The sequence below is a fragment of the Ursus arctos genome, unplaced genomic scaffold (assembly GCF_023065955.2).
Source record: "Ursus arctos isolate Adak ecotype North America unplaced genomic scaffold, UrsArc2.0 scaffold_9, whole genome shotgun sequence".
Taxonomy (NCBI): Eukaryota; Metazoa; Chordata; class Mammalia; order Carnivora; family Ursidae; genus Ursus; species Ursus arctos.
Genome location: NW_026623111.1, coordinates 6,519,393 through 6,534,566, shown reverse-complemented (window position 1 = coordinate 6,534,566; position 15,174 = coordinate 6,519,393). Strand labels below are relative to the sequence as shown.

Below are 15,174 nucleotides of genomic sequence, written 5' to 3'. Positions count from 1 at the left end.
AGCGGGTGGGAACACGGAGTTTGGACTTGCAGCCTCGTGCTAACCAACGGGAGGCCTGGGGCAAGCTGCTTGATTGATTCCCTGGTCCCGAGGACTTAGCCCAGTGTCTGGCCCAGAACCCTCCCCAAACATGGCTTCGTACTGATACCAGTATTAATACCAGTAGCGCTCCCAGCTGCGGGCAGAGGCTGGCTCGTGTCCACAGCAGGAACGGATGGTCCTGTTTACACGCCTGTTGCAAAGACTCATCATTTAAAATATCCTTTCTTTTTGACCTAGCCATTCCCAGTAGCAATTCAAGTTATTTGAATTTGCACAAGTTTCAATTCAATGTCCTTTATTTCAAAGCAGAGACGTAGGTGTTGTAATTACTCATAATCATAAATGATGGGAAGTCAGGAGGGCTAGGGGAAGTCTAGTCTGCCAGGCTGCCGGCACAAAATACCACTGATGGGGGCGCTTAGACAACAGAAATTAATTTCTCGCCGTTTTGGAGCCTGGAAGTGCAAGGTCAAGATGCCAGCAGAGTTGGTTTTGTTCATGACCTTGGCGTTCTTTGACTCTTGTGTATAGAAACAGACGGGAGGCCAGGGACGGTGCAGGAAGTGTTCATTGCTAGCTCCCTCCCAGGCCTGAGGAAGACGGCCTGAGGAAAAGGGATACAGGGCTGCTCCCTGACCAGTGGCCAGGGGAAGAACTGGAAGGGGCTGAGGTGGGAAAGGAGTGCAGTCCAAGCCTGTAGGAGTAAGCAAACACAGGAAGCTGGGTGTGCGGAAGCCATTGCCAGAACCGGCTTTGCAGACATCACCTGCTCTATTTGCATGTTAAACCTCCACCTGGGGCATGAATTTTAGCATTATAATGAGGGGAAAGTCTGTGGGAGGCCAGGACTAGGGTCCACTGCCCCTCCGACTGGTCTGCTCTGGTCCTTGGAGGAGCAAGTCTGTGGTAAATTGGGTCCTGGAGCTTGTTTCAAGCTTCTGGCTTCCGGCTTCCTGATGGCAGGCAGCACCTGCCAGGTGGGCTAGAGAACTGGGTTATCTGAGGGGCCCAAGGTGTTCCCTGTTCTGCAGAAGAAGTACCTCAGAAAAGAGAACTGCCAAGGAGCAAAGAGCTTTCATTTTGAAGCAGACTGAAATGGTAAGGAGATTAGGGCCCAAGGGCAACTTCAGCCCAAAATCTGCTTTTCTAGGTAGACGCCTAAGAATCTCTATCTGGCTCAGTTTCTGGGGAGGGCTCTCTTCCTGGCCGGCAGATGGCCACCTTCTCACCATGGCTTCCCGTGGCTCCTCCTCGGTGTGCACAGATGGGGAAAGAGCAGTCTCTCTCTCCCTCCTTGTATAACGCCACCCATCCTATGGGATTTGGACCCCACCCTTATGACCTCGTTTCACTTCAGTTACCTCCCAAGAGCCATATCTGCAAACACAGTCACGTTGGGGGTTAGAGATTCAGCATATGAATTTGGGGGGCTCATAAGTAAGTCCATAGCAACAGGGAAACTTAAAGACAGATTGATTTGTCAGATTCAAATCTGATTGACAGATGGATTGATTTGTTCACTCCATAAATATCCACTGAGCACCTGCTATTGTCCACACGCTGACCTGGGCACTGGGCCACAGTGATGAGCCAAACCAGACACGACCCTGCTGACTCCTGGAGCGTACAGTCCAACGAGAGGCAGTCCTTCACCAAGCAGCCACATACCTAACTATGCGGTTACCATCGTCCTGCAGGGAAAGAGAATGGAACCAGGGGAGATGATGATTCAGGGGCCTGGCCTGGGGCAGGGCAGGCCCCTGGCGAAGAGAGACAGGAGCTGAGGAGGTGGAATCACAGGAAGAGGGACCAGCAAGTCAGCAGAAGCAGGGTGGGAGGCGGGAGTGATGAGGCCCGTGTGGAAGAAGCAGAGAGAGGAGACCTCACCGACTCCCCAGGGCAAGCTAAGGAAGTGGGTTCTCATCCCAAGAGCCACGGGATGAAAAGTTTTCAGCAGGGGGCTGGCATGACCAGGATATGTTTTTGCAAGTCTCCCCAGGCTGCCTCACAGAGAACAGACAGGGAAGAGGCCATGTGGATGGGGGACATGGGTGAAGAAGGTGAGGGGCAATGTTGCTTGGGCAAGGCAGGGTTCCACAAACTCCTGCCCACCACCTGGTTTATTTTTCTGCAAATAAAATTCTACTGGAGTGCAGCCACACATTTATGGATCATCGTCTGTGGTTGCCTTCCCACAAGGGCAGAGTCCGGTGGTCCCACATGGCCCTAGCCGACCGCTGGGCTGGACTTCCGGAGTGGGCACGCCAGGGGCGGCAACACCGGGGAGCTGTCTGAGCAAGGAAGCCCGCTGAGACCTAATGTGTGGGTCCTGCATGACGGCTAGGGGACAGGAGGTGTCACAGATGATTTTCAGACGTCAGCTGGCAGGGTCCAGCCTCAGACACCCTCATGTATGGTGTGTAAATACAAACTTAAAATAACATTCAGCAAGTATGACATTTTGCTTTCGTGATGACTATTTTTTTTATAGGCCTAGTTTTCAAAAAAGAAAACAAAAGACTGCCATTTCTTCATGGGCTCCAGGGTTGGAAGCGGATGTATTCACAGCTCACATGAGAACGTCTCCTGTAGACGCTTCATCCAGCACCGTTGGCCTTTAGAGTCCGCGTCACGCGTGTGGTGCGCCATCCAGGAATATGGATATAGGAATGGGGAGCTTTCAAAACCTGTTCAGAGACGGTATCGCAGCCAGTTTGGGGATTGTCTACCTGATGTTCTTTGTCTCTCCTTTCCACAGAAAAGTCTGGACACCTACTGTTTCCTGGTTTTTGCCGCGATCTGCCTCACAGGGGCTGTCTATTTCTATTTTGTCCTGCCTGAGACGAAAAACAGAACCCATGCAGAAATCAGCCAGGCATTTGCCAGAAGGAACAAGGCATACCCACCTGAGAACACTGACTCAGCTGCCTCTGATGCTAGGGTGACCAGAAGGCCCGAGCCAGACCCCGCCTCCACTCTGGACAATTATGTCCAAAACGGGGTTATCTAAATGGATGATCTCACCATTTCAGGAAACCAAAATTTCCACACATGATTAATAGTATTAAGTATTTAAAAATAAACCTTTGCTAATCTACGGTCACAACCATTTGGGTTTTATTCATACTGAATGTCCGAATTCTTCCGGAAGGTGGAAGGGATATCAGCTTATGTTCCAGTAGAGCCACCCTTCTGTTTGGATCGATGGCCTGTCTCCTTCATGACTTAGCCCATGGATTCCAGATGAAACTGCGGAAATAGCACTTGACAGCTTTCTCACAGGAAAACAGTATAGGAAATGGGACACAGGGACAGGAGACCACAGCCTGAGGTGCTGGTTCCAACTGTGCCGTAAGTAGCCTCGAGCTGCCCTCAGCCTGGGTCCTGAGGCCTCGGGGACCCTGGGCTTTGGTCCTAGATGAAGGGTTTTGGAATTCAGTGGAAAGACTCTTTGTACCTCCTGATAAATACCGTTACCAACCTCTGGCTCGGCCTTGTGGAGCTCAGCCTCAGGATCTCAGCCTTGTGGACCAACCCACCGTCCTCCGGGTTCTGCCCCTCCCAGGCTGTGTCCCACACACGGGCTGAAGACTTCCATCCCTGAAGCCGTCTTCACCTCGGAGTATCAGACGTGTCTCAGAAGGCGTAAAGAGGATCAAGATGAAAGAAGTAACTTGCCAGTGGCTGGGGCAGGGACTGCAAAGTGAGTTGTTTTCAACTGAAGAAAACAATATTAAGAATGACTCGGAAGCTGAGCCTAGTCTTGGTGGAAAGACAGGGCAGAAGACCCACGTCATAGCTCAACCAGTAAATCTGAGGGCAGATTCGCCCTTGCTCTGCCTCTTTGTTTTCTATTCAAGCCCTCGACAGATGGGCTGAGGCCCACCCACATCGGGGAGAGCAATCTGCTTTGCTCAGTCCACCAGCTCAAATGCTACTCTTGTCTGGAAGTACCCTCGCAGACATGCCCAAAATAATGTTTAACCAAATATCTGAGCACCCCATGACCCAGTCAAGTAGACACCTAAAATTAATCATCACAGAAGTTGAGTTCGCCATTACACAGAGTGCTCGAGCAAACGTGGGGTGATTGCCTGCCTTGACTGTTGTTAAGGAAATCTAAGTGTCGCTTGTGGAAGAAGTTCTTAGGAGCAGATATGCTTGAGGACTCTTCCAGCCCTTCGGTGCTAGGGCTGTTTGGTTTGGGACAACTTCCAGCTGCCGTGGTTATGTATGCCGTGAGGTTTGGGCGATTCCCTGTATTTGCCCCGTGAGTGAAACAAAGTCGGGACGCCCATAGATAAGTGAAAGTGTGCGTGAGTTAGCAGGTGTGTGTTCGAATTCATGTCACAGGAGGAGTGGGCCGGAGAGGAATGCCTCTGGACATGGCAACACCCCTGGAACCCCTTCAGTCCCATTCTTCACAAGGACAGCCTTACCCAAAATCTGAATTCTGAGTTTCCTTTCCCACCAAATACTCTCATCATTGCCAACTCAATGCACCATCCTCCCGAGCTACGGTTTGGCAGAAAGATTTGGACAGCGTGTGTCTATATGGAGAGAAAGTGATAGGTGGGTACACAAAGTGCCGGAGACCAAAAAGCCAAATAAAGTGCAAAAAGAAATCTTAGCTGGGGAGTGTTGTCTTTCATGTGTAGACTTGAGTAGTTAGCTTCTAAAAAGTAGGTACCTAGCGGGGCTAGGCCCTAGGTAGGCGCTGAGGACACGTCGGGGAGCAGGAGAATACACTGCTCTGTCCCGCATTCGCTCATGGCCTGCCACCGAAGATTGGAAATCAAAGAAGCAGTAGCAGTGAAGTTACCCAGAGGAGGGGGGGACACAGCGATGGAGGAACAGGTCACAGGACCACAGGGGTCGGTGAGAGGTGAGAATCAGGAAGGCCTTCCTAAAAAATGGCGGCGATGAGCTGGGGAAGCAACACAGCCAGCAGGCGGTAGGCCGGGAGTCACTCTTAGCGTTTCCACGTTTGAAAAGTCAGCAGAGCAACGTTAAGTAAATGTTTGAAAAAGAAAACACTAAGATGCCCATAATCTCACATGCTTCCATTTCCCTAACACTATCACTCTCGTTTTTACACCTTTCCGTCCATTTCCGGCCTATGATTTACACTGTTATAGTCACAGAATACATAGCAACGATTTACAACTCTCTTGTCTCTTATCTCCTATTTTGCCCACTTTCTATTAAACCAAATGCAGCATCTCCCTTCCAGAGACTTTCGATCATACTCCACCGTCCACTGCAGTGAACTCTTCACATGCAGACGTGCTTTTCCGATGCCGAGAGTGGGGAGTGGCAGCCAGAGGGACGCACGTTCCTGTGAGCCTTGCCACACAGGCTCTCGTGCTTTCCGACAGGAACTCACCATTTACAGCCCCCTGATCCGTTCATGGACCCTAAAGGAATCGCTGCTCAAACTCATAGACCTCCTGTCCCAACTCCTACCCGAAGATGAGGGATTAGGTCCCAGTCTTATTGCTTTACTCTACCCTCTCATTTCAAAGCCACGAAGGCAGACGTCTCTTTTCAGGTTCACTGGAAGAAAAGGAACTCCTCCAGCCTCCAGGTCTGGCTAAGATGGAATCAGCACCCTCACTGACGAGCACCGAAACCCTGGATAGAACATGTAACACGGACACGTGAAAAATAAAGGATAGCAGGCAGATGGAAGGGGCCCATCAAAAGTCACAGGACAGGGGTGCCTGGGGGGCTCAGTCGGGTGAGCGTCTGCCTTCGGCTCAGGTTATGATCCCGGGGTCCTGGGATCGAGCCCCACGTCGGGCTCCCTGTTCAGCGGGGAGCCTGCTTCTCCCTCTCCCTCTGCTCGTCTCTCCTGCTCTCTCTCTCTGTCTCTCTCTCAAAAAAATAAATCTTAAAAAAAAAAAACCCTCACAGGACAACCTATAGGGCAGTGAGTTTTCTACATCTCCTGACTTCTACTCCAGGACAGACCGATTCCAGAGCTGCACAGTCCGTGCCCACAGAAAAGGCTCCAAGAGAAACCCTTCCTGACTGGCCAGTGGGACAGAGGGGGTGACCCTCTGGGGAAAGAAGGTAGGGGGAGGCGGGGGAGAGTCATCAAAGAGTAAAAAGTCGCTCCCTTTTTTGGCACTGAGGCCAGTTCCAGTGGTGAACCTGAACTCCTGGGGTGGTGGCCGTATTCTTGCATGTATTCACTGGCTCTGGGCCTTGTCAGCTGGTGCTTGTCTTTAAAAAATGAAGAACTACCCCCAGGAGGGCAGGAGCCATGACCGTTTGACTCCAGCTAACATAGTACCAGCACATAGTAGGAGCACAGTAAATACTGGTTGAATGAATGGGTCGTGTGGTAGGCAGAAAAATGGCCCCCAAAGATGCCCAGGGCCTAATCCCCAGAACCTGTGACTGTTACCTTATGGGGCAAAGAGACATTGCTGGACATGGACGGCACTGGAGGAGATAATGCTAAGTGAAATAAGTCAAGCAGAGAAAGACAATTATCATATGGTTTCTCTCATCTATGGAACATAAGAACTAGGAAGATCGGTAGGAGAAGAAAGGGATAGAGAAAGGGGGGTAATCAGAAGGGGGAGTGAAGCATGGGAGACTATGGACTATGAGAAACAAACTGAGGGCTTCAGAGGGGAGGGGGTGGGAGAATGGGATAGACTGGTGATGGGTAGTAAGGAGGGCACATATTGCATGGTGCACTGGGTGTTATACGCAACTAATGAATCATCGAACCTTGCATCAGAAACCAGGGATGTATTGTATGGTGACTAACATAATGTAATAAAAAACATTAAAAAAAAAAGAGAGAGACGTTGCTGGGGTGATTGAGGTAAGGGTCTTGAGATGGGAGATTAACACGGATAATCCAGCAAGCCCCACGCAGTCACAGCGGTCCTCATAAGAGGGAGGCAGGAGGGTCAGCGTCAGAGAAGGACTTGTGGGGGAGGAGGGAGGGAGAGGGCAAGAGAGAGAGATTTGAAGACCGCTGGCATTGAAGATGGAGGAAAAGGATCACAAGCTAAGGAGCTCAGGCGGCGTCCTGGAAAAGGAAGGGAAACCATCTCTCCCCGAGAGACTCCAAAAGGGACGCAGCCCTGCCCACATCCTGAATGTGTCATTTCTGACCGTTACAACTAGAAGACAGTAAATTTGTGTGGCTTTACGGCACCAACGTCGTCGTGATGTTTCTGGCAGCCATAGGCGACTGATACAGGTCACCGAGGGCAGCGGTCCCCACAGGGAGGGGTGAGTAAGGAGGGCACAGGATGGTTCACCGGGATGTGAGAAGAAGGTGGTAGAAAGTCTTTTTATATTCTTTTTTCACTTTGAAGTAAATATCGCGGGACTCACTTTGCATGATTCGAACACTGTCCCAACAACCCAGGGCAGCCATCACTTGCATTTCACATCCGGCTTCTCCTCACCGACATCTTGAAGACCTTCTCTCTGCCTCCTTCCCTCGAGAAGGCTGACTTCTCATCTCACACATGTAGCAGCACCTCGTGGTCTCTTCCTGGTATGATCCGGGTACCAGAGAAATTGCCTTTATTTCTCATGAAAATGTGCATGGGCCACCACCTTGGACCCCGCCGTTGACGCCACGTCCCGAGGGTGTGGGGCGGTGAGCAGGCAGGATCCTGGGGCTGCACCACGTGGACAGAACTGCCCAACAATGGCCTCTGCTTCGGAGTCAAAACTTCCATGTCATCTAAGGTAACTGTTATTTTGAGTTGCTCTTACTCATGATGAAGCCTAAACTCAGCTCATACAGGTCGTAAGAGGACAGAGTCCAAGGCAAATGAGAATATACGAAGCAAATCCCATCTTTAGACACTCAGCGAGTTGTCCCTCCGGAGCACAGGGGCCCCTGGGTTAGGGGAGCGTGGATTCACGTTCACGGATTATCTGGTGAGAGCAGCTTTGCTGGGGGCTTGAATCTGGCTGTGGTGCTACCTGGGTTTTCTGCCTACGAATACCAATTTCTCTTCCTATCAAGTTTGCAACTGCTTTCACGTGGCTGCCTCTGTTGCTAGAGGTAACCTGTGAAGTAAATACTGGATACATTTCATCTGAGTCAAGCCCTGCTCTTCCAGCTCCAAGTCCAGCCAAGTCTAGGGCTCTGATCGCTGCCCTACGGGACTTCAGAAATTTGGCCCCAACCCCTCTTCTCCAGAACAAGGACTCTGACTTGTACCATCCCTTCCACTGTGACAACCAGACACCTGCTGACCTGTGGTGGGTGGAAGCATCCATGGCCCCGGTGAATCACGCCTGCCAGTTGCTCGTCCTTGTGTGATCCCCAACTGTGCCGAATTTAGACGTGGCCATGCAACTCTCTGGCCACGAGACATCAGAAAATATGACAGGAGCAGAAGCTTAATAAGCACTTGTGCTCTCGGGCTTTCCTCTTAGAATGCTGATGTCATTGTGTGATGAGGAAGCCCAGTGTAGCCTCCTTGAGGATAAAGGGCCAGCGAAAGGGAGGGGCCCATTATCTCCACTGTCCCAGCTGAGCTCCAGTCCAGTGACCCTGCAGCTGAATGCAGCTGCGTGAGTGAGGCCAGGAGACAGGAGCAGAAGAATCATTCAGCCATTCACAGAGTCACAAAGAATAATAGGTGGTTGTTGCCTCAAACTGCCAGGTGTTGGCATGGTTGGTAAAACTACGTATAGATCGCCGATATGGACTGTTATCTTCCATTCTGTTTTGTCATTATTCACTGAGTTACGTGGCACTGCTTAGAGCTCATATCCGCAAACAAAAACAGAAGTAACATTCTCTGGAGTAAGGTCTCGTCCATTCATCCCACAAACATTTGCTGAGCATCCAATATACACTTGTCCTAGGTACTGGGGGTATAAACGCGGATGAAACCCATCTCTTCCTTCAGAAGGCTGTGAATATGTGAGGGAAACAAACCGCTGATCATCAGCGCGAGTCCGGTGGTCCCTCTACATAGACTGTCTTTCTCCTTCTCCTCACTCCGATGATTTCTAGTCATCCTGAAGGACGACGCCGAGGCTCCCTCCTGGAGGCGTGCCCACACTGGCTCCATCGTTGCCCACCGTCTTGCTCATATCCGCACAACGACCTCCCGCAGCGATCACGTGTCCCAGGCCCCCTGGAGGTGAATGTATGCCCTGACAGGAGTGCACAGATGGCCGGTGCACAGGGGGCCCCACTTTAGGTAACTCCCCTGTGACCTCACCACCATGCCCCTCCCTCTAGAAAAGCTGTGGGTTATGGACTGGACTTTATGGAGAATGGCTGCGGGGTGCCTGGATCATTTGTCCGCCTGGTCTTCCTGGTCTGGAAGTCACCCTGAAAAAAATGGTATAGAGTGGCTTGCTTCGTTTTTCAGTTTCAACGTTCCTTCTCAGTCTGGAGGCTACTTTTCCGTCCATCCTCCAGCTTCTAACACCTGCCCCTAAAACTCTCTCTCTGCTTCCCCAGTCTCGGCTGGGTTCTTTTCTTTTCCTTCTCACAGAAGCCTGTGTTCAACTCTCTTCAGGGATTTAGCACGGCCTCTCTATCACGGTGATCTTTGTTTACTTGGATGTCTCCCCTCCTAGACCCCAGATAAGAGATCCTACAAGAAAATGGCTGATTCATCTCAGGACCCCATGTTCCTGGCAAGCGCTCACTGAACAAGTTAACATCCTGACGAAGCCATGAGGAGGATGGGACGGGACCCCTGCAGAGACACGGGCTGTGGTCTGGGGTGACTGGGCCAGATGCTTCCAGGTGGTAACGTGGGAGCCTCACGTAAGTTGTGGTATTCAGATTTTGTCAGGCTGAGGCGAGGCAGGGAGGAATTTGAGACAAAAGGGCCAATGACATGGGAATGGCAGCCAAACACAGTAGCTATAAGCGCAAGAGTGGGAGGCCACACTGGTCGGTGGGTTGAGTCCAGACTGTGAAGAATCATGAGGGCGGCACCTAAATATCCCTGGGACCAAACCCGCCCCACACCTTTCATCTCTGGCTGAGCACATGTCGATGCAGACAACACCCTATTATGACACTGCCCCTCCTGGAATAAATGAGCGGACATCAGGGGGTCAGACCATTATAATCAGGCTTCTTCCCGTTTCCCTTCCACTAAACATTCATTCGCTGGCTGTGAACCCCAAAGGACGGAGGTCTCATTGAATGACAGGGGCTCGGCGGCTGCTCACAGTTTCAGACATTTGCTGCAGTTCACGCTGAGATGTGGATAGAATTCTCCTTATCAGAATCACGTCCCCTGGCAAATCTGTACATTGAGTCAAGTAAATTTCCTCTCATTAAATCACAGCATTTGGGGACTGTGGTTTGTCTCAGTCAAGAACCAGAGCTGGAAGTAGTAAAGGCCAAGGCAAAAAGAAGTTGGGTTCTCGGCAGGACATGTGGGTGGTGAAGACAGAGGCAGGATTTCAGAAGTGTGCTGGGAGCCCAAACCTCCAGCAGCAACATGACTGTGCCTCTTGAATTTAGAGCAGGCACTTCTCAGCCACTCACCGCCTCACCATGTGGCAGATCGAGGGTGCTGCCTTCCGTGTAAGCTCTAGGAGCAGAAAAGAGCATCCGAAAGAAGGTATTTTGGTGATGAAGCAGATCCTTCAGAAATGGCCTTCTAGCTTTGTCCTGTGACACTAATACGAGCAGGTAGGTGTTTCACACAAGCGACCCCTCCCCTTTGTTTCTCACGACAAGATGGTGAGGTGAGTTGTGAACACGCTCATAACGTCCATTTCTTCTTCTACTTGGAATCTAATGCAATTCTAATTCAAGAGCCTGGACTAGAGCCTAGGGACACTGGACATGTCCTACCACCTGCTAAATCTTCAGCTGTGACCACTGTTCCTTGCACACAGTGAGTGCTAAATAGAGAGCAGCTGAACGAATAAATTGTGAATACGATAATTTGTTGAAATCAGGAAATTTTGACAGACATGGGAACTAAGTTTAAAGATACTAGAAATCACCTGGCTGGCAAAATATGGCTGACACCAAATTGCCCAGAACACACCCAGAAAACAAATGTCGGTCAGCGAGTCCCCTGTCGGTTGCAGGTGACGAATCCTGACTCATGCTAGCTTCAAACTTAAAGATGGAAGATCTTCATTTGCTAAACTAGAAGTTTAGTAAGGCAACCAGCGTAAGTCTTCCTGGATTCAGGGGCTCAAGTCACATCACTCATGGCTCCAGCTCTGTGTCTGTCCTCTCTTGGTTCTGCTTCTCTCTGCTTGGCTTTCTTGGCTTGAGAGTCCCAATATGGCGGCTTCCAGTAGCCCCCAGCCTTGCACGTTCTCAGCCTGGCCACCCAGTGGGGGAGAGAAATCTCTCTCCCAATGTATTATTTATCTTTTGCTATGGAAAAAAGCTCCCCAAAACTTAGTGGCTTAAAAGAGAACAGCCATTTCACTGCTCACAATTCTGTGGGTCAACAAATCGGGCAAGGCTCAGCTGAGCAGTTCTTTGGATCCATGTGGAGTCCTCTGCATTCAATCAGGCATCTGTGGCCAGGTGGTGTCAGCTGGACGCTGGTTGGGCTCAGATGCCCTCGCACATGTCAGAGGCCTCAGTGGGATGACTGGAACAGCTGGGATGTCTGAGCCTCTCTACAGGGCCTCTCTCTGCATGAAGCATTTCCGTCTCAGGCTGGCTTGCTCATGAAGGGGCAGTGTTCTAAGAAAATGAGAACAGAATCTGCAAGTCCTCTGGAGGCTGAGGCTTGGAACTCACACATCTCTTCAACTGATCAAATCAAGTCATGGGACCAGCCCCACTTCAAGGGGAGTGGATTCCACCTCTTGGTGGGAAGCATACGAAATCACATCACAAAGGGACAAATAGGACGGGAGCTGTGGTGGTGGCCAGCTTTGCAAACAATCTACCACCCTCAGTATCCACGTATCAACCTCACAAAGATTCTGGTTTCCCTGCCCAGGTCACATGCATATCCCCGAGGCCACCGTCACAGTGACCAGGGAGAACAGTTGCTCGTATGTTCAACCCAGAAGTGGTGGGCAAGGGGTAGTATAATCTGAATGGCAACTCTTCCAGAGCCACAGAGTCAGAGGGGGAATCCCCAGCAAACCAGAAGAGGATGGAAAAGTGTGTTCAGGAGACAAAACAGAAGCTAGCAAGCTCCAAGGCAGGCTCTGTCCGTCATGAGGGGGCGATCATCAGCCATGAAAGCCTAAACACAAGCCGAAGCATCAAAGGGTGCTGGCCATTTGGCCCTCTCAAGGATAAAGATGTCCTGACCCATAGACTCAACCTGTCCAATTGCCCCTTGATTTTGGAAATGAATGCACAACTCTCAACACCAGTTGCCAGAAATAACAAATATTCCCATCAGTTCACTCCCCTGCCTTTTTTTCTCATTCCATATGCCCTGGTAGGCTTCTCGTTAGAAAGATTTTCAACAAGCTGCTCAAACCAATTGGAACTCTGATTTTTCTTAATTCTATATTTCACAGCAAAAATTGGCAAATTATCACACCTGATTTATAGATCACTCTCTTGTGAGAACAGTAGGGATGTGTCACCCCCACTCCAACTAATTCTCTGGTTAATTATTCACAGGACTCTTGCCATGGTCCCACTCTGAGCCCAGCTGTGTTCCAGGGGCTGCCGATAGGATGGGGAAGAAGGAAATCTCCAGCTATCACGGAGTTGACATTCAAGTGCAGGGGATGACAAATAAGAACCAAACAAATAGGTCACACACACAAAAAGCGAATGGCAATGAATACAGTACAAAGGATTAGAACACGGTGTCTGGTTGTGACTTTAGATCGGGTGGCCGTAGAATGACAATGTGAGAATAGCATCCCACTGCTACCCTTGGAGATCAGGTGCGCACCTGCAGAATCTTTAGCTGGACAAAATCACCTCTAGCGCACCGTCACGCACAGCACATCCAGTGGGTAAAGGACTCGGTAGGCTAGGTTAGCGTCGTACAGGTCAGGATCCGTTAAAACCATTAACGCTGGCAGCACTATCTGTAATTTAAGGAGCTGTGCTGGGTGCCGAAAATGAATGATCTCTCGTGCTCATATCGACCTTGCCAGTGCAGGTGTTAGTGTCAGCACTTAACCAGTGAGGGCACTGGCGGCGCTCACTGAGCTTGAGAAATGTATCCCAAATGTATCCCAAGTGATCCCAAATGTATCGTTTGTCTCCTGAACCTGGGAGAGGGCAGGTGGTGGTGAGTGTGGAGGCCAAGCTGAAGCACTGTTTGGAATTCACTGTGCCTCCCCCTTCTCTCTCCAGACTTGCCCCTCCCCCCCGCCACACCAACCCCTCCTCCTCCCTAAGAGTTCTGCTCCCCGCCCCCCCCCCCCCCCGCAATATTCCAGAGACCTGAGCCCCACCTCCCTTTGTCGCCTCCTCCCAGAAGTTGGCAGGGTTTCTGTTCGCATGGGAAAGGCATCTGGCTTCCCACAGCCAACCAGCCAACCAGTTCCCTCCAACGCTCAGTAACCAGGTGCTCCCCTTCCTCTGAGCCTAAAGAACCAGCAACCAGGACCACCACGGGGCCAGGGGAAAGACTGGGACAGGAGGATAGGATGCCCAAGGACTTCCCTTCCATTCGCCCTGCCCCCACCAGGAAACTTTAAGGCAGAAATTATTTGCCCATTTGTACCATTTGTATTCTGAAATCTGGGAGCTATCCAAGATATCCTAGTGGATGAAAAATGGAGTTGGTATTTGAGCCTGAATACTCTAAATCCTAACCTAATGCTCCTTTTACTATGCTGCACATGTCAAAAATATAAAGGGATTTTCTCAACGAGGAAAATTAGAATCAACACGAGGCACACAGGCCCCCCTCTTTTCTTCTCATGGTATCGAAAGCCTCCCAAGAAAGGCCACTTGGCCCAAACCCAGATGTTGTCTACCTCCAGGGCTGCAAGGAATCACCGGTGTCTGATGATGTGGGAACCAAAGGCAGAAGAAAAATTATTAAATGTCCTCACTACCTGCAGCCCACTGACTAGTCCTTGAAACGGGCAGAGTGACCTTCCTCTAGGGGCTCAGCTGTCTCGATGTTAACACTCTGCTAAGGGCAAAAGGCAACCTTAGCCCGACCTCAGGACCCTGTGAGTCCACTTCAACATACAAAAATTCCTTTGGAAACTTCCTTCATCTCTACTCCCCAGGATACATGTTGGTAATCATCTCCCAAGCATCTGCAGGCCTCGGAACTACAGTTTTATTTGACAATAATAAACGACCTTTTCTGGGGCGCCTGGGTGGCTCAGTCGTTAAGCATCTGCCTTCGGCTCAGGGCGTGATCCCGGAGTTCTGGGATCGAGCCCCACATCAGGCTCCTCCGCTGGGAGCCTGCTTCTTCCTCTCCCACTCCCCTTGCTTGTGTTCCCTCTCTCGCTGGCTGTCTTTCTTTCTGTCAAATAAATAAATAAAATCTTAAAAATAAATAATAAATAAATAAATAAATAAATAAACAAACAAACAAACGACCTTTTCCTAACAGCAGCCAGCCCCTTCAAGGCCCTGGAAACCTTGCTTCCAAATTCCTTAGAGACTTACGCTCTCCCTAACCCCCTCCCAACTTGAAAGTACATAATGGGCCACTGCTCACGACCCCAGTGCCGCTCTTCCTGCCCAAAATGAAACCACCTTTTTGCATCAAGGATGTCTCAAGAATTCTTTCTTGACCATCAGCTTTGAACCCTAACATCTTTCCTACATCACCTGAGACAAGAAGGAACTGATGCCTGCCAGGCTGGTCCAAACCAGGGTCATCATGCTGCCCCTCCTTTTGTGTGAATGGCGCCCCCTGGGGTTGTGCAGGGCAGCCCTGACCCTAACCAAAGCAGACCAAGGGGAGAGATTCCTAAGCCAACAGACACCGCTCCTCCGGGACTCACACTGCCGCTTACCTCAGAAGTGTGTTGCAAGAGGGGACAGAACAAGGCTTTCTCAAAGACTGGATTAATGAGGCTTCGTCCCGTGTGGGGGCAACCTTTATTTGTGGGCGTGGGACCCTGGTGGAAGAATCCCGAAGTCTCTCTTTAGATGTGCAACCACACTTACAACCTCGGGAAGTGAAATGTATGAGAAAGTGCCTTAGAACCCGGAGAAGACTCTAGAATATAAAGAAT

The 15,174-nt window shown here is 50.5% G+C and overlaps 1 protein-coding gene across 22 annotated transcripts in view; it reads left to right on the top strand.

Annotated features, from left to right (window-relative positions):
- Positions 1-14,521, top strand: part of SLC2A9 (solute carrier family 2 member 9) — a 255,791-nt gene extending 241,270 nt beyond the window's left edge. For 14 of the 22 annotated variants that reach the window (XM_048212104.2, XM_048212102.2, XM_057309911.1 and 11 more), the window contains one exon: positions 2,801-4,672. In XM_048212104.2, the coding sequence (XP_048068061.1) occupies positions 2,801-3,052 (252 nt within the window). In that variant the 3' untranslated portion in view covers positions 3,053-4,672. Of the gene's footprint in view, positions 1-2,800; positions 4,673-9,627; positions 10,347-10,531 lie in introns of those variants that run through there. The other 8 variants (XM_048212108.2, XM_048212106.2, XM_048212107.2 and 5 more) reach the window with 4 other exon arrangements.
- Positions 14,522-15,174: the final 653 nt, after the last annotated feature.